The 24,626-nt window shown below is 42.4% G+C and overlaps 1 protein-coding gene across 1 annotated transcript in view; it reads left to right on the top strand.

Moving 5' to 3' along the window:
- Positions 1-24,626, top strand: part of LCMT1 (leucine carboxyl methyltransferase 1) — a 134,784-nt gene that overhangs the window by 23,709 nt on the left and 86,449 nt on the right. Inside the window, exons 4-5 of the mRNA XM_069209701.1 lie at positions 5,914-5,990; positions 18,198-18,259. Coding sequence (XP_069065802.1) covers positions 5,914-5,990; positions 18,198-18,259 — 139 coding nt within the window. The remainder of the gene's footprint in view (positions 1-5,913; positions 5,991-18,197; positions 18,260-24,626) is intronic.

Below are 24,626 nucleotides of genomic sequence, written 5' to 3'. Positions count from 1 at the left end.
AATACCCCATGTACTCCATCAGCCACTCACTTCACCAACACCAAGCTTTGGGAAAACCATTAGGTCTGGATTTAGTGTGCTATTGCAGTTCTGCATGTCTGTGTTTGAATACTTTGTCATATTGAACTTCAACTATTGGCTTTTCCAGTGCTTGTTAATAGTTTAAGACCAAAGCGCAGTGATAATGTTTTGTTGAATGAGGTGGTTCCAGAGCATACCAGTTTTAACAGAACCAAGGTTCCTCTTGTGTCTAGTGCCACCTAGTGGTCAGAAGCAGGTTTGTAGCCTTACCCCGTTCAGCTCATTGAAGTTGCAGAACTGCTCCTTCTGTGCTGCTCAGTACTCCTCACCTGAAAAGGCTGCGCGAGAGGCAGCAGCGAGTGGAAATTCTATTGATAAAACAGCTGTTTAAGGTCTAATAAAAATAGAGCAGAAACAGAAGGGGAAATAGGAACGTACCAGAACACCAGCAGGGACGAAGGACAGGTGAACATGGCGCAGGTATGACCTTTTTTTCTAGTTGGGCGAATGAAACACTAGGTTTACAGCGACATGGTGTGTTCATTCATGGGAAAGGCATCCTTTACGGGATGCAACTCTATTCAGATTCTAGCATTAAAACATTAATTAAATGTATAATTTTGTTTGTAAAATTACTTGCCAAACAAATATATTGCTTAACATTAATTAAATGCAATTAAATCCCACAAAGTAAAACCTTTGGAAGTAATTAATTAGTAGTTCACCATTGGCCACATGTACGAAATTGCAATTTCGCATTTCTTAAATAGCGACTGCATAGAAATGCAAAATGTTATGTACAAAGATACCGATTTCCTAATAGAAGTAGGACTCGCTATTCGGAAATCAATACTAAGAAATCCCATTGCATTTGAGTCAATAGGCCGGTTGTGCATTTCCTAAATAGCGATTTCTTGTTAAGAAATCGCTATTTAGGAAATGCAAAACCTGGGATGGCAATAGGAAAAAGGCCTTCCTTGGTGCACCCCAAAAGTAGGGGTACACCTGTAGAGCACACATATGCCTAAGGGGCATGTGTGTGCTCTATTGCAATTTTTTAAAAAAACACCCAGGGGTGCTTTTTTTTAATGTATTTTTTTAATTATTTTGAATATGTGTGTGTGTGTATATGTGTGTGTATATATATATATATATGTGTGTGTGTGTATATATATATATATATATATATATATATATATATATATATATACCCACACCCAGAGTGGCATCTCCAAAATGCCCAATTTGCAGTTTGGAAATGCATGGTAAATCAGAATAGGAAATGCAAATAGGAAATCCGTATTTGCATTTCCTATTCTAGGAATCGCAAATTGCGATTTCTACAGGGGTAGGAATCACAATTTGCGATTCCTTAAAGGTCTTTGTACATTAGAAAAGCCCAGTTTGCATTTTTAATGGCCCGAAATACCGATTCAGGCCATGCAAACATGCTTCCTACATCTGGCCTTGTGTTTTTAATACAGTCTGCAAACCTTGCTCACATCTCCCTACATTATGATGTGTATCTCTCAAAAGCTGTATTAACACATCTGCACCTCCCTAAACAGCTTTTCATTCTGTAAACATGATGTAGAATATGTACAATTACTGACACTTTACAACAAGTTTTATCAAATATTATTAAATACCTGAACTTAAAGTTCTTTCTTAAATACAGGTGAAGGCACCAGTCTCTTTCACCCCCACATAAATTTACTTCTGCTGAGCACAACTCAGTCTTCCTTCTCCTCAAAATCACCAAGGGCAAACTGAGTATCTCTGTGTCTGCACCCAATCACATCACAGCATTTCTTCATCAATGTAATAACAATGGTTACAATTGGCCTTTTTTTTTTTTACTTCTCCCCATATGATCTTGCAAGACTCTTGCAGGATTGTAAAACAGCTTATGGCAGGGGTAGTAATTTTCCATGCGAGCCTCGGGTGATACTTGTGAGACTAACATTTAAAAAAAAAAAAAAAAAGAAGGAACAATCTACTAATCGCTGCCATTTCATTTCCAACATTCCAACAGCCACCCAATCAGAGCACTAGCTTTTGCAATACTCGCTGGAGCCTCTCACTCGAGTGAGAAGGCTCTCAGGGAAAAATAGGCCTCTTGACCAATCACACGGCTCAATTTTTTTAATTTGCAAATCCAACTGTCCAACTGTACATTTTTGTTATGACCCTTAATTTCTCAAAAACTGCTGTGCAGATTCACACTAAATCACAAAAAGCAAAATCTGCAGACCAAGATCTAGTTTCCTGCTGAGTAAATGGAAAATGCATGGGAATTTTACGTCCCTCACCCACCCACCCCTTTTGTTCTTGGCCCTCACTTGAAGGATCACCATACAGATTATGTTTGTAAATTTTGACTGTTGGGTCTGAGGGACTCCCACAAGAATCTGGCGAGAGAGCTAGTTAGTAAATAGAGCATTCTTATTGGCCCAGAGAGCTTTACTTCGTTGGGCCATTTCGCTCTTGTGGGAGTCAGACTCCTGTGGGACCAAGCGCTCTGATTGGCTGCCAGCAACATAAGAAAAATGTTGCTGGCAGTCAGTACAGGACTCTTGAACACTTAGTCCCCTAGGGTATATTTAGGGGGGTGGGTGCTCTCTTCTTCTAGCCAATGGTGGCCCCAGGGATCCCCATCCATTGGGGCTGATTTTGTAGAAAAGGGGGTGTGGACACAGCCCCCAACCCTGAGTCTACTTCGGCCTCGGGGACCCCATCCCTGGGGTTCAAATGTGTAAAAAAAAAAAAAAAAAAAAAAGGGTGGGGGGGGAGGGGGAGTGTAGCCATACGACCCCCGAGCCTTAAAAGGTCTTGTGGAGCCCATCTCCCAGGCCCGTAAATTAATTTGAAAGCCTTTAATGGTCCCGGAAACTCCATCCTCTGGGTCTGGCTCACTTACTGTGTCCTGGGGAGCCTGCCCCAAGACACAGTAGTTCCCTGCAGGCTGTGTTTGCTCCCCTCTGGTGGTAGCATTTTTGAATCTCCCCTCAAATGGGAGCAACCATTTAAAGATGCTCCTGCTGGTTGGGAACACACTTGTGTTCTATTCCACTGCCCGCCACAGATGCAGCTTATTAAATGTAATAAGGTAGCTCCAGTGTTCGCTTCTGGAAGAGGTAGGCCTTGCAGTTGTGAAAAACGAATTTAAAAGTTGTTCTTTACCAGGATATGTAAACCTTAAAACTCAATGTTCAGCCAAGCCAAGGATGCCAGGTCTACCCTCCCTCCTCCCAGGCACCACAGCCTTTCTTCCACCCCCCACGGGCGGATGTGGATGTTCAGCACTAATGGGCCCTGAGGCTGAAAGCCAACTAGAACACCAGGGAATGTCAAATTTGCAGTTTTTGGGGGTCTGTGCTCGACCAGGCACAACTATCTTTATGGCCCCTGGGGTGGTGGATCTGGATAGGTGGAGTGGGGGGTGTTTAGTCCCTAACGTGGGGTATTGTTCAGGAGAAAGGTGGGAATGCTGGGTGGTAGGAATTTTGTGGATCCCCAGAGATTACAGAACTTTCTTCAATAGGAATGTAAAAAAGCACGTGGTATAGTAAAAGTTTGAGGTTTACAGGGCATGTGGTTAAGAAACTGTTTTGTCAGTTTTCAGAAATCTATAGCTTTCCAGTTTCACACATAGGCTTCACACCTCTTTTCAGTACATTCTACAAATAGCTGGGAGTCACAAAAAATATGAAAAATAGACTGCTAGTTAGAAAAATTAAAAAACTACAAAGAATATTGTTTCTCGTGCACAATTCTGCTTGTTTCTGAAAACCGGGAGGAGGATGATTTTGGCACAGGAAACCTTTTGCTGATGCTAGTTTTAGAAAAAATGACATACACTTTCTTGCACAGCATTGTTTTCCCATTTTTTTAAACAAAAAACAAAATGCTATATTTTGGTTATTTTCACGGCTCCCTCAAGGAGAATCCACAAACTCAGGCTACCTTTAAAATCACTAAGATGAGGAGGGGAAACAAGGATGACAAATTGTCCTGAATATCTTTTTTGGAAAGTGTTTGTGAAAGTATAAGGTACACCAGACATCTAAAATTTGCTCAGCACTGTTGGTGGAAACTCTTTAGCAGCTAAGGGGTTAAGCCACCCTGCACTTCTTAAATGTGGAAAGGCCTTACCGGTGTGAGACATCTGTCAATGGTCCCTTCAGGCTGTACCTGTATCACTCTTGGGCATCTAGTGTAGGCATTGATAGTGGTGTGTCTTATTTTGTGATGTAGCTTGTGTACGATTAGCTCATATCACAAATTGTCCATTGGCAGAGTGGCAAAACAGCCTTCTCAATGGTTCGTAAGTAGGCAGTTTGCTATTAGCAACTTCTGGCATTGGCTGCTAAAAGAGGGACGTGGCCTGAAGAGAACAGCAGACCCCCATCTCTGTATTTGTATTCCTGAATGGGAGCATTTGTTTTATTTTTAGCCACCTGTGTTTCTTAAAGAGTCTGTTGCTGCTTAAAAAATATATTTCCTCTTGAGTGAAAACATCAGAGGGAAAAGGCAAAGGTCCATTAGACCACAGGCTGCTCCTCTCGAGACCACCAACGTAATTTTCAAAAGGAAGCTGTCCAGCAGGGAGGACATCTCTTTTGCAAACCACTTACCACCTTATTTGAGGATTCTGTATATTTTTCACAAACTTTGTGAATCGCAATTAGGATGGGATGCCCCTTTAATGCCCCACCATAATTGCACTTTGGAATCAGTTACAAAACTACTTTTGTTATTGAGGAAGGTTTTTCAATTACAAAAGCGATTTAGTATTATTTAATTTTGCTGCTCCAGACCCTCTCATTTTGTATAAATGTAGTCGTGAACCATTTGCTCTTCATCGCTCCTTGTAACAAGTAGAAGTTAACTTTGAGTAGAATCTTAATGGGTCAGAAAGGAAAGCTTTTTCTGGTTAATCAAATACAAATGTAAGCTTAATTTCAGATGACTGTTCATGGACCAGGAATGTTTTAAGGCATGGGTAAGGTGGGCTCTGGCCCAAGGCCCCAGCCTTTCGGGGGGGGGGGCCTGATCGAGCCAGCTCTGTTCTGAAGAACCTTCTCCTGGTAACTGAATACTTCTTAAATGGATTATTATAAATACCATTTTCCTTTCATTTATTTAATGTGGGTGGCATGTGAGACTATTACAGACATTTTGCCAACAACTTTTTTTTTCTTCGTTCCATGTAACATCCCTTCAAAAAAAAAAAAAACATGTTTTTTAGATCACAATAGGACCACGCATATGAGGAATGGGAGGGTGTCACAGACATTATTTGCCTAAATATTAGTAAGCTGCTGCTGTGTTACAATACTGAAAACACACGTCACTGTCCCCGAATATTAGATGCAAACACATTTAGAATTTGGACAATTGTCCCTGTGCACTATCAGTGACTTGGTCAAGGAGGCCATGGAAAAGCTGGAATTTAATCATAGCCTCAAACCTGTTCCGAATGGGGGCCCCCGAAAATACATTTGGCTCAGGGCCCCCAAAAATCATGAGATGTCCATGTCAGGGACATCTTTTTTTCCTATTCCTTTAAGATAAGACCCTAATTTTTCAGCTTAGATAGTTAGTTTGCCCTTAATGCTGGCTCCAAGTGGAAATTGATTGCCTTGTACTGCATTAAGTACCTCATTAATACCGAAGGCCAGTGACTAGCAGACATTGTCTGTATGTTTCTGATTGATTTACTGCTGTCTGTCATGCGTATGCAGTAGTGTAGCCTGACTGGTCAATCAGAACATTTATCCAGTCTTGTGTTTCTGGGTCTGTTTTCTATTGCTTGTCCATTTTTCTGTTCTGTTCTGAATGTCTTATCCATGATTTCAGTTAACACTGACACATGATTTCTGTTCACAGGATGAAAACCTCCTGCCTCTCAAGTACTTTGACGTGGATTTCCCGATGATTGTTGCACGCAAGTTGTACAATATTAAGTGAGTTGATCTGTGAATGAGAAGCTCAGTTTTGTAACTAATTCAGGTGGCTCTGCTAAAATTCTATATATTACAAGTTAATTGACATTTTATACATGAACAATTAACATACCTGATGTGTCACAAATCATTAGTTGTCCTAGTTCAACGCCCAAACATTAAAAATTGCCCTTTAGAAATGGAAATTACTCTGTTATTTACAGGAAACTGAAAACTACAGGGTAGTTGTAGTGTAATTTAATACAACAGTTCACTTAAAGATGGCAAACTGTTTCAATATAGACCATTTTCCCTGTTCCTTTTAGGAACTGTAATCTTCTCAAGTCAAAATAATTCCTTTCCTTTTGTTAGAGTGCACAGATATCTTTTCATGCAGTTAGCTGAGCTCATCATTTCAAGCCTCTGGGTCCATGTGAAAACATAGGTTGCCAGACATCTTTTGCAAAATCAAAAAGCCCAAAATATAAACTGATAAAATCTCAACTTAACATAAATATCCCCCTACAAAAATTCTAACCAGTGTTGAATTCCTAAATCAAAGCAGACTCACTTCCCACATATAATAGGTTCTGGTTACTTATGATTATAATTCCTGTGGAAACCTATTTTAGGTCAAGTTTTGTAAATGGCATTGGGTAATAGGTAGTGCAACAAGGATAGCAGTCAATTGTTCATAGTTCATCGAAGTGCTGATTTATATCTTAGTTGAAACTTTGACAACACCTTCAACAGAACGGCAGCTAAACACGTGTTTCGTCCTCTGGAGTTTCTCAAGGCTGTGAATGACATATGTGAAATGCCGCTGTTGCAGGGAACATCTCACCTAAAGAAACTGTCAGAGTGTGTCCTTATTTTTGACTCATTGATGATAATGTAATAGTACACCAGCTTTTCACATATGTTACTCGCAGCCTTGAGAAAGTCCAGAGGATGAAATACGTGTCGGCTGCTGTTCTTTTGAAGGTTTTGTCAAAGGTTCAACTGAGAAATAAATCAGCATTTAGATGAACAATAGACTGCTGAACTTGTACAACTTATTCAGTGTGCTCTGGTGTAAGTAAATAATACTTCTCCGTTCTCGTGAGCCAGGCCAGATTTTCTTACCGTATGTGGCAGGGTGATTGATACCAGATTTGGTGGCTGCTATGTCTGTATAATGTTACAGGATTCCTTGTTCAAACTATAACCGGTACACTAGGCTATCTCTGGATGTTTGGGCACTTTGGTATTGCGACCGATCTTTGAACTGTATCTGTTACGTTCTTTCATTTTATGGTATTGTGTTACATAGGACTTTTACTATGTCTATTGTATATATTCAAAGGTAGTTCTTAGCCACTGTTACTTGCATGTTCTGAAATCTTGGAATGGTGAGGCAGTTTTACATTGGATTTGCTAGCTAGCAGTCCTGTGTGCTGTGCTGTGATAAATAAAGAACTTATCTTGGAATTGGATCATTCCAATGGCAATGTGATTTGAAGATAGATCTGCTGCAATTTTCATGCAGCACAAGTGTGATTTTGTCTTCAATGAACCTACGACATTTTAATCACAATAATTGTGGCTGGATTCTGGCAGTTTCAAGATTATCACCATATGCTGGAGAAGATTATTGTGCCAGTGAGGTATTTCGGTTTGGTAATTTTTGTGAAAATATTGCTATTTTGGCCAAGACTTGCCAACAGCTGTCGTATGATGCCACGCATTCTCCGATCTACAGCATAAGGATAATAGAGTGCTGAGTGAGGGAACGTGTGCATGCCAGCAATAGAAGAACACCAGCAACGATGAGTAGATTTTGTTATCAAGCGTTATGGGGACATCATCTCACCATGCATAAGCTCCACTGCCCTTAAAAACCTCCGAAGGGTAGAACAAGCTCCACCACCTTTCAGAAACAAATGAGTGTGGTTTATGGAGCAGCCATCTTTGTTATGGGGCGCTTTTAAGCGACAGTTCGTATTCTCAGTGATAAACACACTATAAGAATTCAGAGCTGCAACCCGTGTCAACAGTAATGCTCACACTAAAAGTGAAAGTATTTATTGTTCGAAGTCAGCACGTATTCAGAGTTACAGTGCAGTGACGAGCCCACTTTGTACTAAGAAAGGTTAGAAAAGTGTAATAAAATGCAGTTTGACCCTCCCATGCCATGGGTGAGGTGCAAGGAAGAGTTCATGACAAATATCAAGGCCATAAAGGGCGAAAGAATGTTGGCAGAAAGAAAAAAAAAACATTTTTCTACATTGTTTGAAATCAGAAGGACAGGTCATCTACAGAACATTACCACAAGTAATAGGTCAAAGTAATATGAATGTTTTTGAGGAAGCTATGGTAAGAATAGAGAATCGCTTTCAGCCCACAGCTACTACTGCACTGAACAGATTTTAATTTCATACCGGTGCACAAGAAGATGATGAGACTATTGATGAGTTTATGAGCCCTATCAATGCACTACAACTTTGGGCCCATCAGAGATAAGATAAGAGACCAAAGTATTGTACATGTAATGAGTGAAAAAGTACAAGAAGATTTATGGGTATTGAGTTATCCAAATTTGCAGGTTGTAATAAACACTGCTCAAGCAGTCAGAACAATGGATGAAAATTGTGAGCAAAGAAAACAAAGATGTATGTAGTCTAAATGCTGGGGGTGCGAGTGTTAGTGGACATAATACATTAAAAACAATAGGTACAATTATTCATTGTTTTAGATGTGGTAATGCCAGTCACATTGCAGCTTCACCTCAGTGACCTGCATTGGGCAAGGAGTGCAAGACGTATGGGCGGATAGGGCACTTTGCAAGAGTGTGGAGGGCTGTAAAGAGATACAGTAACAACATAGTGAATGAAGACAAGGTTTCATGTATAAGTGAGAACTGAAGAAAATAAGGGCATAGTTTTGTCTATTAATGAGTGGAAGGAGAGTAAAGGAGCGGAAAGCTATGAGACTACCTAAATTAACGGTAAAAATGGTAGAGTTGGAGTTAATGGTAGAATCGGGATCGCCTTGGACAGTTGTTAACAATGATTATTTTATGCTAAAGTTCCAATATACTTTGAATTTGGACCCTCTCAAAGATTCTGATATAATTGCTGAAAGTGTTGATGGATCCGCAATTTACATTATAGACTATGAAGATGTTGCTATTGAGTTTAAAGGATGTTTGGCCCATATTAAATGATATGTGGGAGACAAAAGGTGTAAACGTGTTAGGCTGGAAAGACCAGTGGAAGTTAGTCTTAATTCTCAACCCTAGGAGTAAAGAATCCGTACTGGATGTGACGGATGGCAATAACAAAGATTGGGTGATTAGTCAATTTCCTAAAGTGTTTACGGAAGAATTGGGAAGGTTAAAACATTTTACACATAAATATCAAAGTAAAAGAAAATGCGTCACCTGTCAAACCGAAACTCATTGGTGTGTCTGATGTAAGAGAGGAACTAAAGGAAATGTTAGAAAATATGATGAGTAAAGGAATAATCGAGGAAGCAGAGTCATCGGAATGGGTTTCACGTATTGTCCTTGCACGCAGACATTACAAACGTTTGAGGTTATGTGTGGATTTAAGAGCTCTTATTGCCTATTTAGTTGTGGACTGCCTTGAGCAACCTAATATTAATTAGGTAATGTGCATGCTAGAGGGAGCAAACATGTTTTCCATATTTGTTCTCTGTTCAGCAAATCACCAAATCGAATTAACCGACGAGTCACAACAATTCACTGCTTTCCTTACTCCTCAGGGTTTGTTTAAGTTCAAAAGGATGACCTTTGGTTTAGCTTCAGCTGCATCCGTATTTCAGAGAGCAATCTTTCATGTGTATATAGGGACATAGATTAATTTGTTAAGTGCTTTCAGGATGACGTTCATATATTTTCCTGTAATGAAAAAGAACACATGAACCTGTTATAGAATTTTGCAACAGTTTGGAGTTACATGGACTAACCTCTAAAGAAGAGAAGTGCACATCTTTCTGTGATTCTGTACAATACTTGGGTCACACACTGTCTGGTATTGGAGTGTTCCCAAAGAAATAATTGGTGGATGCTATTGTGAAGGCTCCTGCTCCAGATAATGAGAAACGTTTGTCATTCTCAGGGTTGTGCGAATAATACAGTAAGTTTATAAAACATTTTGCCATCAAAATGGAATTGCTATGAGAACTAGGTACCCAACAGAATTCAATTGGACAGAGAAACAACAAAAAGCTTTTCAACAATCCAAGAACATATTGCAAGCTCCCACTCTTAAACCATTTTGTTTAAGCAAAACTCGTATGGTCACTGTAGATGCCAGTTTATATGTTATTGGAGGGGTGTTATCTCAAAAATGCGGGAAGCATGAGTGATGTGTTGCATTCGCATCAAGGACTCGCAGTGATGTTGAGAGGATATACTCTGTGATTGAATAGGAACTATTGGCATGTGCGCACTACCGTAACTATGTGTGGGGAAGTAGGTTCGTGCTCAGAACAGATCATAAACCTTAGTTGACATTCCATCACCAGGTGGTGGATGGAATGCCACAGCACGTATAGTTAGACTCGTGTCTAGATTGCAAGAATATAATTTCAGTGTTCAATGTTCACCAGGCAAGCGTAATGCCACAGCAGATTTTGTCTAGGTTTTGTGTCCTAGTGAAACTAGTGTGGGTAAGCATGAAATTGTAATGTTTGTGACCATCAAGAATTTTTTGTGAGTGGAGAATTCAAAACTAAAAAGGAAGATGAATGGAAAAAAGAAGTGGAAGGGATGAAAATTGGCAACGGATAAAGAAATAAATTCTGGAAGGGTGGGCAAATAATACGAATCTGAAGTTATGGGTGGTTGGCAGTGGAAGGTAATTTAATATTGTGGCAAGGGAAATATGTACCTCCGGAGTCTATGTAAGCAGACATTTTAAAACTTGCACATGAAGGGCACCCAGGTATGGCTTCCATGAAGAGGTTAATCAGATGCACGTTTTGGTGGCCTTGTATGGATAAGATGGTGGACAGGGTGTTGAGGGAGTGTAGCAAATGTATCAATAGTGATAAGATGCTTAAAGCATTTCCAGCTTCTTTGAAACCAGTATCAGTGCCCAAAATTCCTGTGGGGGAAGGTAGCTTTTGATATTTTGGAGCCATATGCAAATTTATCTCCAGAAGCCTGGTATGCTTTGTAATTGACTATCACTCCAAATGGCCTGAAGTTAAATTTGTTGCACCAGTGACATCACAAGTTGTGATACTTTTTTCAGGAAAGTATTTGCCTGCAAATGATGTCCGGAAGCAATTGTAACGGACAATGGAGTTCAATTGAAATAACGTGAGATGGAGGAATTTCTTAAAGGGTTCAGCATCAAAAATTTCACTACTGCATTATATGAACCTCAAGTAAACGGTCAAGTTGAAAGGTTCAGTCATATTTAGAGATGGTATTGAATGGGCACGTAAGTCTGGAAGAGAATGGAAGACTTTTCTAAGGGAAAGATTATGGTCGTACCTTATTACTCCGCATTCTGTCACAGAAGTAAGCCAGTTCTGGTCGTTGAAAGGGAGAGACCCAGTATCCAAGTTATGTCCTCGGTGGATGAGAGATAAAATGCATGGAATTAAGGTTGTCAGTGTTGAAGAAGTGTCTCTAAGAGTGAAACAGAAACAAGAGAAAATTCAAATTAGATATGATGACAAAAGGAAAGTGAGAGAACTGATTTTTATCTTGCAGCCCAGAGCAATATTTCTAGTCTGGAGTGGGGGTGCGTCAGCTTGAGCCCTAATATGAAAATAATATTTTAACAAGAGAGAGACAACAATCTCTGGGGACCAGGGGTAATACCTATAATAAAAATACACTGGTTGCAACTAATAATACTTTGAATGCAAAGAACCAAATGGGGGATAAAATGTATTCAATGGAGTTTACAAAAAAGTTTTGGGACACATAGCGGTGCAGTGAATATTCGTGCAAAATAAATGTGCTTGATGCTCTGCCCAGAGGTGATAAACTCAAGTGATAAATTGTGATCGACAGGTGTATTGACAATACAAGCAGCACATGGTTCATTACTGCAAGTTCTCAGCCGTCACATATGGTCTGTATTTTTAAAGCCAATGGCGGTTCCATCCCAATAGAAATAGGAAGGATGCAAGGGGTCTGGGCCTCAAGATTGAAGGCAGAATCCTTCACTGACTCGAATCAGCCCATAAATAGAGATGCACTGACTGGCAGCATGGAGTCCATTTGGGACAATGAGTGATTCCCACTAAGGGCTGATTGGACCTCCCTGTGGGCATCCAGCATATTTCCAGCTCGGGCCATTCCCAGCCATTCTGTTCCTAAAGCGTGTGACCAGGGACACCCTCCTTTAACAACTGCATCACTTTTCAAAGTCTCTTTCTCTGGCTTGCTGTATCCCCCTGTATCCTGATGATGATCCTGCCATTTCTATTGGGATCGAAACACCGTCGACTTTATTTAACAAAGGCCCTATATGATTGTTTAGAGCTTGCTGTAACAGGCCGTGCTGCTCTTATGTGTGTTGGTACATTTATTAATCACAATTTGTCACTTGAGTGTTTCACCTCTAAAGAGAGCACCAAGCAGGTTTATTTTGCACCAATATTTACTGTACCCCTATGTGTCGTGAAATTGTGTTTCACAAACTCCTTTGAATACATTTGATTTTACATTTGGTTCTTTGCATTTGTAGGAAAAAGGAGTATTATGCAGTGAAGCTGGTTAGGTTTCACTAAGCAGTACTCCCAAATGGGGTCCTTTTGGTTTCACACTAATAAATCTCTATCTCGGTCCTGGTAACACTGACCAGTCAGGCTTTACTAGAGGAACATGTGTAAGCATTTTAGAGTCCCAAAATGAACAATAATTACTTGACATGACTTGAAAGAAATCCAACACCAATTTATAAAAATAAAGCAGATTGTTAGATAAATTTAGACACGAAAACAAAGTCAATCAGATACCCATAACTGGGGTTAAGGATTTTGGAAAGAAAATACAGCAGTGTAGTACGTAGCTGTCCAACTTAAACATTGTGGTCAATGGAGAAAACAGCTAGTGACAGTCAGTCACTTTTCAGGTTGAGTCCAGTGGAAACCACTGGGAGTTAAAGTGATGAGGGTCCCAAGACCAAGGTTCAGCAGTCAGTACATTGTTACCTGGCTCGTAGGGACTGGCTGCAGACTTGTCCTGGCTGTTTGTAGTGCTTAAAACGGGAACACGTTCACTAGAAAAACATACCTAGTCACTTGCAGGTTGCGTTCAGGGGAACCCACTCGAGGTTGAGCTGATGTGGGTCCCTGGACCAAGGTTCACCAGGTGGTGCACCTTTACCTGGCTTGTACAGCCTATGTGCATTATGGTCAAGGTTGTCCTTTGTGCTGTACACGGGTGCTTCGGGTGCTGGAAGGAAATGGATGGAAAAACACAACAACAGAGCCACTGAGGAGGGTGGTTGAAGGTGTTGCGGGGTTTCCTTGAGGTTCAGAGTCGAACAAAGGTGGCGATATCCTGGCTGGCCACAAGCAAGCCTTGGTTATGGCACACACTGCATGCAATTACTTCGCTGTCCTGGAGTCCAGGGGAAAGCATTAGCAGCCTCAAACTTGCTGGAGGTCAGGGCTGCGTCTCCCACAATGCACTAGACCATTTACTCTTGGGAAATACCAATGGCCAGTGATTCTTTGGTTCTGGGAGCGTGCTGATGCATGTGGGCTGCAGAGGACTAGTACTTCTTGTCCTAGGAAGTTCTGGAATTGCCTTTGATGCTCAGAGAAGTTCCACTTGATTTTGGAACTGATCTGTGGTCCAGGATGAGTCGCAGTTGCAGGGTGGTTGCCACAGATGCAGATCTTTGCGTCTTTTCTTTGTGAAGGTCTTGAAGTTGCAGACACTGGTCTCTGCTGTGTCCTTGGGTGCAAGTTGAATCCGAACTCAGGTTCTAGTGCCAGGGGTGCCCCTTAAATCCTAGATTTAAGGGCTATAAGGGTGTGGGTGTAGGTGGCAAGTGGGCCACTAGCCCCATTGGCTAATCTGCCCCTGAGGTGGCCACATCCAATGGTGCGTCTCAACTTTTCTACCTAGAACCCCTTATTTTGCCACTTATCAAAATGGCTGAACCCATCCTCTGCTATACAGACCAGGTAGCTCAACCTAGAGGCGTGGCTAGCCTCCTGGGGGTGCACACTTATATAATGCACCCTGAATTTTGGGATCAGCAGGCCAACCTTAGGGTTGACTAGCATATATTAAAAGCAGTGCTTAGACATGGCCACACATGGGGAGGGCAAGGTTGAATTGGAGTAGTTTGCACTGTTCCTGCATTCTGCAATGGTAGGCCTGCTGTCATAGTTTTACTTGGGTCACTCAGGCTGGCACAATCAGTGCTACAGGCCTAGGTCACCCCGTTAACTCTCATGCCCTGAGTACCCCTTGTAGAACTATCCTAGGGACTTATAGAGGGGTTAAAGTTCTTGCCAATTGGGGGTACTGATTTAAACATATCACTTGCATCGGGCCTGGTTAACCAGGAGCTAGTAGTCCAAACGGAGGCAAAAGATGGGACGAAACTTGCAAAATGCCTGTTTTCCGACAGCATCTAAAGTATTGTTACTATGGGTCATTGTGTTTTTGTTCTTTCAGCCCTATTTTGAGCAGCTTTTATGGCCTGAAACATGGTGGTTTGGATTAGGAGTTCTCAAAGTGACACTAATTTTATTATATGCCTGTGGTTGGAATGCAGCAATGACATAAGAGTCTTAAACATATCTTCAGTGTGCGTTGTTCATCCTTATGAGCCTACATTTAACATCTTTCATCCAAAGCAAACTCTGCAGTCCTGCTGCCATCCTTCTTGCTTGAAACACCATGCAGTGTGTGGATCATACTTCTGTACGACAGCAGCCATGGAAACTTTGGAGTGGTCTAGGCCACAAGTATGTCTGCTGTCCTCTGCCCACACGCAACATGCTAGATGCCTGCGCAATAATTGCAGTCTTCCTCTGAAGGCTTGCCGCCTCTTGTGAGCTCTCCTCGTGGACGTAACACTGGGGAACTTTGAAACAATACTGGTTATGTCTTCCTTCGGTCATTCATAGTATTCTACTCCGTCCCCTAACTTGTGGATATAGCATTTGGTAAGTATTATACTGCTTTCAATCTTCAGTGTTCAATGATAACAACAGAAGTTCTTTCCCTCCTGAGTCCTGTAAGTTGTCTCAGGTTTCCACTTGTATCAGTCCTGGACAGCTGCACGCCCATAATACGTAGCTGTGCTGATAATTTAATGATGTATTTTATATAATTATGCAGTTTGTAATCTGCTGAACTATGCTCCTTAGCATTCTTGCAAGAGTTTAGTTGTTGATAGGGCTATCTTGTGCCTCATCGACACAGACCACTTCCAGAGCACGCATATAAATCAAACTCAGTGAACTGTTACCTCTGTATCCAACCCAACAAGGACTGGAATACATATTTCAGTGCAGGTTTCTTTTTCATTAGACCTCCTTTGTTCGCCACCAACCAGCAGGTTCACCTCAGTCTGTTTTTTTTTTTTTTTTAATTGAGATGCTTAAAATCACCGGACTGATCTGAGGGTTTGAAGCGGAGCAGGTTGAAGCTAGATACAGTGAATGGTGAAGGTGTTCAGTTGCCTCTGTTGCACCACTGCTCCAGTTTATCAGCTGGTTCTGGGCGGAACCAGACATGGACAGGAGATTGGTCTAAAGCGACTAGGTTTTTATGCACTCGAGCTCAGATGTCTTTGGCGAGGCCATACTTAACCGCCTGGCTTAATCCCAGTGACGGCAGAAAGTCAGCATGTTCTACAGTGCCATTCCTTACCATTGCAACCTTCGTGTAGGGTGTGTCTATCTTCCCCAGGGCAGCCGGTCAAACCCCACATGTAAAAATTAAACAGTGGAAGAAGGGCACTGCAAACACCTGATCATAAGTTTATATGTTTCAGCAAGCTCCAGGATTTGTTTAGTACCACATGCTTCTCAAGTAGGCTAAAAATACTTTAGACATGTTCCCAAAAAGCACTGGTAGCTTACAACAAATTGATCACTACTTTGGACTTGTCAGATGGAGGAAAGCTGATCTCATTGATTTATACAGCCATCGGGTAAGATATCCTAAAAAGTCACTAGCTAAGTAGAATTAATGGAAATCAGCTTGCAGAGTTTAAACTACATCAGAGAGATAGAGTAAAGAGTAAATATTCATGTATATATGTAAGTTAAATTCATCCTTTTCAGTATCATATACCATGCCTATGAGACTCCAGTATTGAACACAGATTTTAAAGCAAGAGTTGTGCCTACCCCACTGCAGAGGTCATGTTCTTCACTTGTCATGGTCTTTGCTCAGTTTTTTGAATGCCGGTGCCCAGACACCACTCGGCATGCACTGCCCTCAGATAACTCCTAACACTTGTCTAATAGTCGTTTCCCCCCTAGCAGTTAAGAACAAGATCACCAAGAAAGTGACATGGCTTTACTCACTGTTGGCCCATTAGAGTTTAGCTGTTAGATGGGTCTGTGTCAGTGACCGGAGTTGAATGATTGTTTGAGACGTTGAGGAATGGGTGAATGCCGTGCAGAGATGTATGAAAATAGCGTAGGATGGATGACCGATTGGAGCATGATTTCACAGTCTAGTGAGGTTTCATACTGAACCTTCTGTTCCCACCTGATCAGATACTCTCTAATATTTAAAAGCCTTTAGAAAAAGGAATATCTCCCTGTATGCACCATTGTACGGATCAGAGATGTCATTGGACATGACAAATATGCATAGGATCTTGGGGTGTACTACATTCTGTGTTATACAGTTGTACGGCACCTCCCGGCTACCTTGCTCTCCATTGATTCCCTAATACTCATGTACAATACGAGTACAGGGCTCTGCAATGCCAATTTATTGTAATCCTGCTGTCTGATTAAATGTACCTTCAAGCTTAAAATAGAGAGAAACTGACTTAGGTCAAATGTTTTTTTGTTGAATGTCTGAATTTCTCAGACTCTGGTGGGAATACTGCCCTGTACTATTTGTTTGTAAGTTTTGTGGGAATGCTGTCCTGTACATTTTTCTTGTTTGTGCAGGTGGCTTTGACATGTTTACTGTCGGTGTTTGTGCTTCCAGTTTAGATTTCTTCACAAACGCAGGATCTTAGTAGTTGTGATTCCCCCAAACATATTCTTTTAAAGTATAGGTTAGCATGGTGGCTAGTGGTCATGGAATCTGGTGTAACATAGTAGTAGGAACAGAGAATCTGAACTGAAGGGCTGAAAATGAAGACAGGCTACAGCTTACTTAGTTCTAACATAATTCACTTAAGCTACCTCGCATACAGATAGTGTGAAGTCTCTTACTCTCTCTTGTGGCTTGTTAGAATAAAATGATGTTTTAACAGGGTAGAGTAAAACAAAAAGTATTGGTTTTGTTAAGTCAAGGATTGACTTATCTTCAGTACCTAGATAACCTAGTGCTGTTCTTTAGCGCGTTTACACCACTAGATGTGCTGTCTCTTTCATTACTTTCTATTGTGAATGGAGTCGTAGCTCCTCAGCCCATTGACAATGACTGTGATCCCGAAGGTCATCAAAAGCTATTCCTTCCATGTATATGGTAAAGCCGAACGTTGCACGCTTGTCTTATTCTGAACACATTCTATGGTACTAACCAGGTAACACCAGTGTTCCCCAGCCTTATGGACAGCTTCCTCCTAGATCTCATTGCTTTCTCGTCTGCTATACCTGGCAGTCGTATGATACGCTAGGAAGACATGAGCCAGTTAGCGTATCCTACATTCAAGTGTGCATTTCCCTTAAAAATGTTCTTTCTTTTCTAATATGTTGAACTGGTTATTGTTTTAGTTCTGTCTTCTTGTTCTAAGTATGAAGGTGAAACAGGGCTCCTGATAGCCAAATCCAGCACTTAAATACTCACAGCAAAACCTGACGACTCGTGACGACTCGTGGAAGCTAAAACAAAAGCAAATAGATTATATTCGCAGCAGGATACATTGGCAGTACGTGTATTCATATATGAATGCACAGGTGCTTCTATGTTATGAAACTAGGAAGGGTGCAGCAGAGCACTGGTTTCAGTGATCGACTTCACTCTGTCAAGTTGATTTTATTTGTCATAAAGAGTATTCTGTATTTTCAGAATCTATTTTAACTAATTCCTTTACATTTTAGATCAAAACCTCCACTAAGCAAGCCAATAATGGAGGTACAGTCTGGGGAATCTCTGCTCATGGGTAAGAGTTTGCAGTAAATTATCATGTGTGATAAATGTAATATTTTTTCTGTGAAAAGTATTTTCCTTCGTAGGAAGTCTAGCTTCCAGAAGCATACTTGCTGTTTGTTTTTGGGATTCTTGAAGACAGTTTGGGCGGAAAGCAAAGAAAAGTAAATGATCACCGTCTCTGAAACCTTCCCTCTCCATAGCCAATCCCGTGCAGGACCATGAGCAGTGGAGTACGTACAAAGCCACTGTTTGTATGTGTCCCTAATCGCCCTTAGGAATAGTGTTCAGGAGAGTGGAGCATCTCTAGTGAATCCAACCATTAAACTGGACTCACAAAGGACTGTCTAACCTTTTGTTCATTTAAGAAATAACTTATTTTTGTCATTTTTGTTACGTGAAAGTTAAGGTTAATTGAATTTGATAAGGATGGGAGCTAAGGTTTGAAGTGTTAACTTGATTTGCGAATTTGGGGTCTTCTTTCGTTTTGCGCTGTAGCCAGTATTGCATCCCATCGACCTTAACAACCCTTTAACTTTAGTTTTTTTTCAGAAACTTCGATTTTTGTTTTATAGATGTGCACGTCTTCTAATGTTTCAGACTGCCACCTTTAGAATATATCCCGCCCGTTATTGCAAACAAGGTATGAAAAATGTAAACTGCCTCTGCCTTTCTCCGCCGACTCTTTTTTGTGGTTGAAAGAAACCTAAACCAGCTACTAGCACACCCAGTGACGACTTTGCAGGTGCAAACAGGTTGCTGGGGGAGCTGCCATTTTTGTTATTTCTCCTTCCAGTGTAAAAATTGTAATGACCAAGGAGAACTGGCTCGGGTGAAAACTTCCCTTGGCAGCTTGTTAGTGATTGTAAATAGGCATTCGACAAGCTCTGACCTGTCCTGTGCCTCATTGCTATCAAAGTGGTGCAGACCAAGGAGGGCAATGGATTTTGACAACATTCCTTGATGCCTTGTTTGATGTTGCAAACTGGGTGACTGGAGAAGTGGTCAATTGTCCTCGCGGTATAACGCCCTTTTTAGGGTGAAGGAGCCTGGGAAACAAGACAGCAATGCCTGAATCCTGTTTGCAATGGAGAACAGTATGCAGGGCAGCTGTTATCTCTCCTGGATGTTTTCAGGCAATAAAATTGCGTGGACCAAGGAAGACGGAGGCAGTATGTATCTGCACTGACACATTGTTTGCATTTGTGAACAGGGAGCCAGGACAGCTGCCACCTAAAGGTGCAAAAGCTCCTGCATAGCCTGTAGGTGACTCATTTCTATCTTGGTAGTTGTAACAAGGGCACTGAAGCTGCTTCTCCTGCTTTGGGCCTCTCTGAGCCACAAAATTGTTCCACATAAGGAGGCCCAGGGTGTTTGACACCTGGCCTTTTCTAGCTGGTGAGGTAATGGTTAGCTTCCTTTGTGTAGTGGGGTGACATTAGACATTTTAGGCCTCTGCCCAGGCCATTGGCAGTGGTGCCTTAGATATTCACCCTACCCAAGCCTATTCATTGTTGCCAGTGGATGCTTCTGGGATTAGACAAGGGACTTCTCTCAAGCACGTCACCTTTTACTGTCTGCAGAACCTTTACCGTCTGCAGAACTTCTGTCATGCAGTAGGGGGCTAAGGGTCTTTTGTCCCAAAGTAACACAGTGAGTTGAGTCACTGCTTGATTTGGGAGGTCGAGAATGGGGTGGTAGAACACTGCCCACCTCTATGAAACCCTCTCGCCCCTCTTCTCTTGGTGTGAAGACACAAACCTGCCCTAATGCAAAATCTGGATCCTAACCTCCCTAGTTGGTTTCACTGTATATGTGGTTGCAGAATTGAATCAAGAGGAATGTGGTGGTTTCCTCTCATCTTGTGGTTAGATACCCAACAAATGATTAACCCTTTTTCAGTTCCAGTCTCAAGTCAAGTCTGATCTGGAGAGGTTGCCATGTACTTCTTTCCCATCCCACTGGAGAGAACTACAAGAGTCATTTTCTCTCTCCTAGCGACTTCCGGCTCCTAGACTCGCAGGGATATCTGACTCGATGGTGTCGGACCATATGTGGCTGTGGCCTGGGGTCACTGTCTGTAGGGGCATGAGCGGTTGAGTTGGCTGCTGGAAAGATCCCTCCTTCCCTCACCGCTACAAGATATTCCGTGAAATCTCTGCATACACTGTAGGTCACGGTTCGGAAAGGTATTTGCCCTTGCTCAGATTTTCTGTACATTGTAAATCCTCCAACTTGGCACAGATTTATCTGTATAGATAGCGGGTACCATAAAAATAAGCAGAGATCTGCACCTTCGCCTCACTATCAAAAACTGCGTGCTTTAATGATACAGTTGGCTTTTTCCACCAGGTTTATTGCACCTCATCTCTTCCCCCACAAGGCAGGGGACGGAGAGATCACAGTTTATAAAATGATTGTGCAAGACAGGTGACTGGGTGCTCTGGAAAGTATGGTACAGTTAGTTTTATTGGATAATGCTTCATTTATTAAAATGGAAACCAAAAACACTTCCGTTCCATTTATCGCATAACATTCCTTAGTATAAGCCAATGTGAAATTTGTATATATAGTTTTGCATGTTAGATTCTTTGTACATTGAGACATAGAGGAAGTCTGGTTTCCTGTGTGGAGTCAACAGGGGCCTAAGAGAACAGGACATTTTCCTGATGGTGATAACAACGTGAATGCCAATCAGATCATTGCTCTTTCTGTTGAATCTCACCATCTTTTGATGCTGCATCTGCTATGTCGGATGTGAGGGGGTGAAGGTTCGAGAAAGGGAAGGGAAGCGGAGCGGAGGTGTCTGGTGGGCTGATTGAAGTGATTTTGGCAGTTGAGGTATTGAGCGAGGTGGTGAGTACGCGGCAGATTCTAGCTTTGCATAGGTTGAAGATGTGGTGAGGGCGGGAGTCAGGTTTGGCCTCTGAGTGGGCCGGGTTCATGATGGATGCGGTGTCCTGTGAGTCGAGCTGGCTCCATTCGGTTAGTTGGATGTCTGGTGGTAGCGGGGTCATTGTGTTGGTTAATGAAGTCGGATGGCTTTTACTGGTTTCTGAAGTTTCTGTAGATGTTGGCGATTTTGTCATGGAAGACGTTTGCAAGGTTGTTGCAGAATTCCTGTGAGGAAGTAATGTTGTTTGTTGCAGCTGAGGCGTTGGAGAATTCTATGACAATGTTAGAGTTCTTTGTTGCTATTGAAGTTCGATTTGATGCCTGTGGTTAAGGTCTTTTTCTTTAGTTCTCTCAACAGTCTGTGGTAGAGGTTGAGGGCTGTCTTGAAGGCGGTCTTGTCGGCTGTGTCTTTACTGGTGCGTCATCTCTCCTTTCCAGTTGTATACAGTGTTGTTTGGTTGTTCTAAGGTCTTCAGTGTACCAGCTAACTTGCTTGTTGGACCTTCTGCTGGTGTTTTTTGCTGATGTGAGCGATGCTGAAGGCACAGTTGGTGATCCAATTGCTGAAGTTTCTTAGGTTCTGGTCTAGGTTGTTGGAGGAGATCGGGTGAGTGGTGTTGAGGGTGTTAATCCATGTGCCCTTGGAGACTTTGCTTCAGCTGTGGTGGGAGGGCGTTGAGCAGACTACGGATGGAGGTCTGTGAGCTGGTGATGTTGAAGGGGGTGATGGAGTGGTCAGTCCAGGGGAGTTTTGTGGGGTGGCTCTACTTGATGCATTGACTGGAAGTGAAGATGGGGGTCTGACCTGTGGTGTGTGTGGGGTCGTGGACGAGTTGGGTGAGTCTGATGTTTTCATGCTGTCGAAGCGGTTGGTAGCGTTGATGTCATTGTGGTCATCGAGATGGAAGTTGAAGTCGCTGAGGAAAATGTAGTTTTTGGGGTCTGTGGCGAGGGGGACTATGAAGTCGGTGATGAAGTTGCATTAACATTAAACATTATGGGGGTCATTACGACCCTGGCGGCCGGCGGTAAGTTGGCGGTAACACCGCCAACAGGCTGCCGGTGTTCCGCTAGCTATTATGACCGCGGCGCAATAGCCACGGCCATACCGCCGGCCCCTCCACTATACTGCCAGGCTTCTGCCTGGCAGTCATAATCCCCAGGGCAGCGGTGCAAGCACCGCTGCCCTGGGGATTATGAGTCCCCGACCGCCAGCCTGTCCGTGGCGGTAAACACCGCCATTGAAAGGCTGGCGGAAAGGGGACTTGGGGTGCCCCTGGGGGGCCCTGCACTGCCCATGCACTTGGCATGGGCAGTGCAGGGGCCCCCAGGCATAGCCCCGTCGCGCATTTCACTGCCTGAATTTCGGGCAGTGAAATGCGCGACAGGTGCTACTGCACCCGCTGCACATCAGCATTGCCGCCGGCTCTATTACGAGCCGGCAGCAATGTTGATGTGACTTTTCCGCGGGCCCAGCGGAAAAGTCATAATAGGGAGCCAGGAATACCGCCGTCAATGGCGGTATTCTGTCTCCCGCAGCCTCAGCGGTCTTTTTAAAAGACCGCCGAGGTTGCAATGACCCCATATATGCTTTATCTAATCAGTTGAACTACATCACAAAAAACATACATAGGCAAAATCTAAAAGTTCAGTGATTAAATTAGTCAAAATGTATGAGGTGTGAAAACGTCGTGAGGGAGCCAGAGGACTTTTTGGGGTTAAGGAAACATTGCATTATTGGCCACCTGCAAGTGTATAGTTTGCCAAATGCTGATATTAAGACACTTGTGAAATCACTGAACTTACTTCCACACGCGCTTGTCGTCTCTGGACATGGCTTCTATTTCCATAATATAGGGTTGATTTTTATGTATTTGGGTTTTACTGTGGTCAATTTAGAAATGACTTTGTCTTTCAACAGAATCCTGTGTAATTTTTCAGGGATCTTGGTTTTGTGGTTCGGTATTGGGGGTCTAGATTGCTGCATGTTATATGGCCTTTTCAGGTCCGTATTACATTGTGTTGACCTGTTGTTACCTTACTACTACAACGTCAAGGCATGAATCAGTAGTTTTCAGGATCACTGTTTGAATGTGTCAGCCTTGCTCCAGTCAATATTAGTAGGCAGCTGGACACTCGCTCCTTGATGAACTTGGTATCTCTTTCGTATTTGACAAATTATTTGGATTGTGGTGTACCACTGGGTGTTTTTCAGATGGCACTGCTGATCAGTGCCTTAAAATGGGGTTTTCAGCCAGCACGTCTGTAACCATTTGTTTTGATGTAGCACTGTTGACAGTGTAAATCGATACAAGTGGGATAAACCAACACAGGTTTTTTTCTTGAAGCTAGTGTTGCAGTTTCAGCAAATCTTGTGGATGAACTGCTGTATTTCTGAAAGAAGAATATTGTGTCTTATTCATGGTTGTAGATTGGAAACGTGTTCACAAAAGCAAGTTTTCATGATTTTTCTGAATCGAAGTAACTTTTCAATAGTCCAGCTCTGTGATCAGAGGGAGGTCCAAAGGCTACAGTATTGGACCTGATGACAGATGGGGATCTCTCGTGCCTTTGACTCGAGTAGTCCGATTATAACTCATTTTACACTTGTAGAAATTAGTTTTATTAGCCAGAGAATGATTCTTTTTCCTGTAGTGTTTTTGGGCTCTGCAAAGGCTTATAAATTGAACACATTGTGTGAGTAAAAACCGGGCAGTGTTTGCAGTGTTGACAACATGAGATCCTATTGTATAACAGGTGCACAGAACCTTCCTTGTGTGGTTAAACTGGGTACAATTAGTGACATCAGACTCTGACACTCAGTGTGTTGTGGCTTCTAACACAGTTTCTTCTATGTTATTCAGCTTTTGGTTAAGACGATGGCCAGGCTGTGAGCTCCAATTATACCGACTGCATGAAATAGGCCCTCATTACATGTGGCCTACCTATGAAATGGGGCGGTGTTTCTCCACACCTTGAGTTACCAATACCTGGGGTAGTGGTACCCTCAGGGGTGGTAAAAGTCTGGCCCTTTACAAATTGGAACCTGGGTGTCCACGAAGAATTTAGGAAGTACATGTAGAATTGGTCATTCTGATGGATACAACTACCTGTGGATTCCTCACCTTATGAATTCTCCCAATGCGCCAGCATTCGCCGGAAATTTTTTCTTCCCAGCTCTCTACGAGGACGTCACAATTGCCCGACTCCATCTGACGTCATCATGGCAATAAGAGGTCCTCGTCGGTGTATTGACGTCAGTTCCCTTTTTTCCGTGCCTTTGAAGCATAATTTTTTTTTCCTAGCTCTTGGGAGTTACTGTTACCGAGGGTGTTTAATTGTAGGTACAATGTCTCCCCCTCGGAAATTCGGATTCAAGCCTTGTCAGGAGTGTGGGGGGCGCATGTCGGTGACGGACCCGAACAATGACGGCCTGTGGTGCTTGAGTTCTGAGCACGGTGTGGAGGAGTGTGGTTCATGCCAGA

The sequence above is a fragment of the Pleurodeles waltl genome, chromosome 10 (genome assembly GCF_031143425.1).
Source record: "Pleurodeles waltl isolate 20211129_DDA chromosome 10, aPleWal1.hap1.20221129, whole genome shotgun sequence".
Lineage (NCBI taxonomy): Eukaryota > Metazoa > Chordata > Amphibia > Caudata > Salamandridae > Pleurodeles > Pleurodeles waltl.
Note: the sequence above shows the minus strand (reverse complement) of the source record. Positions and strands in the feature narration are given on the sequence as shown.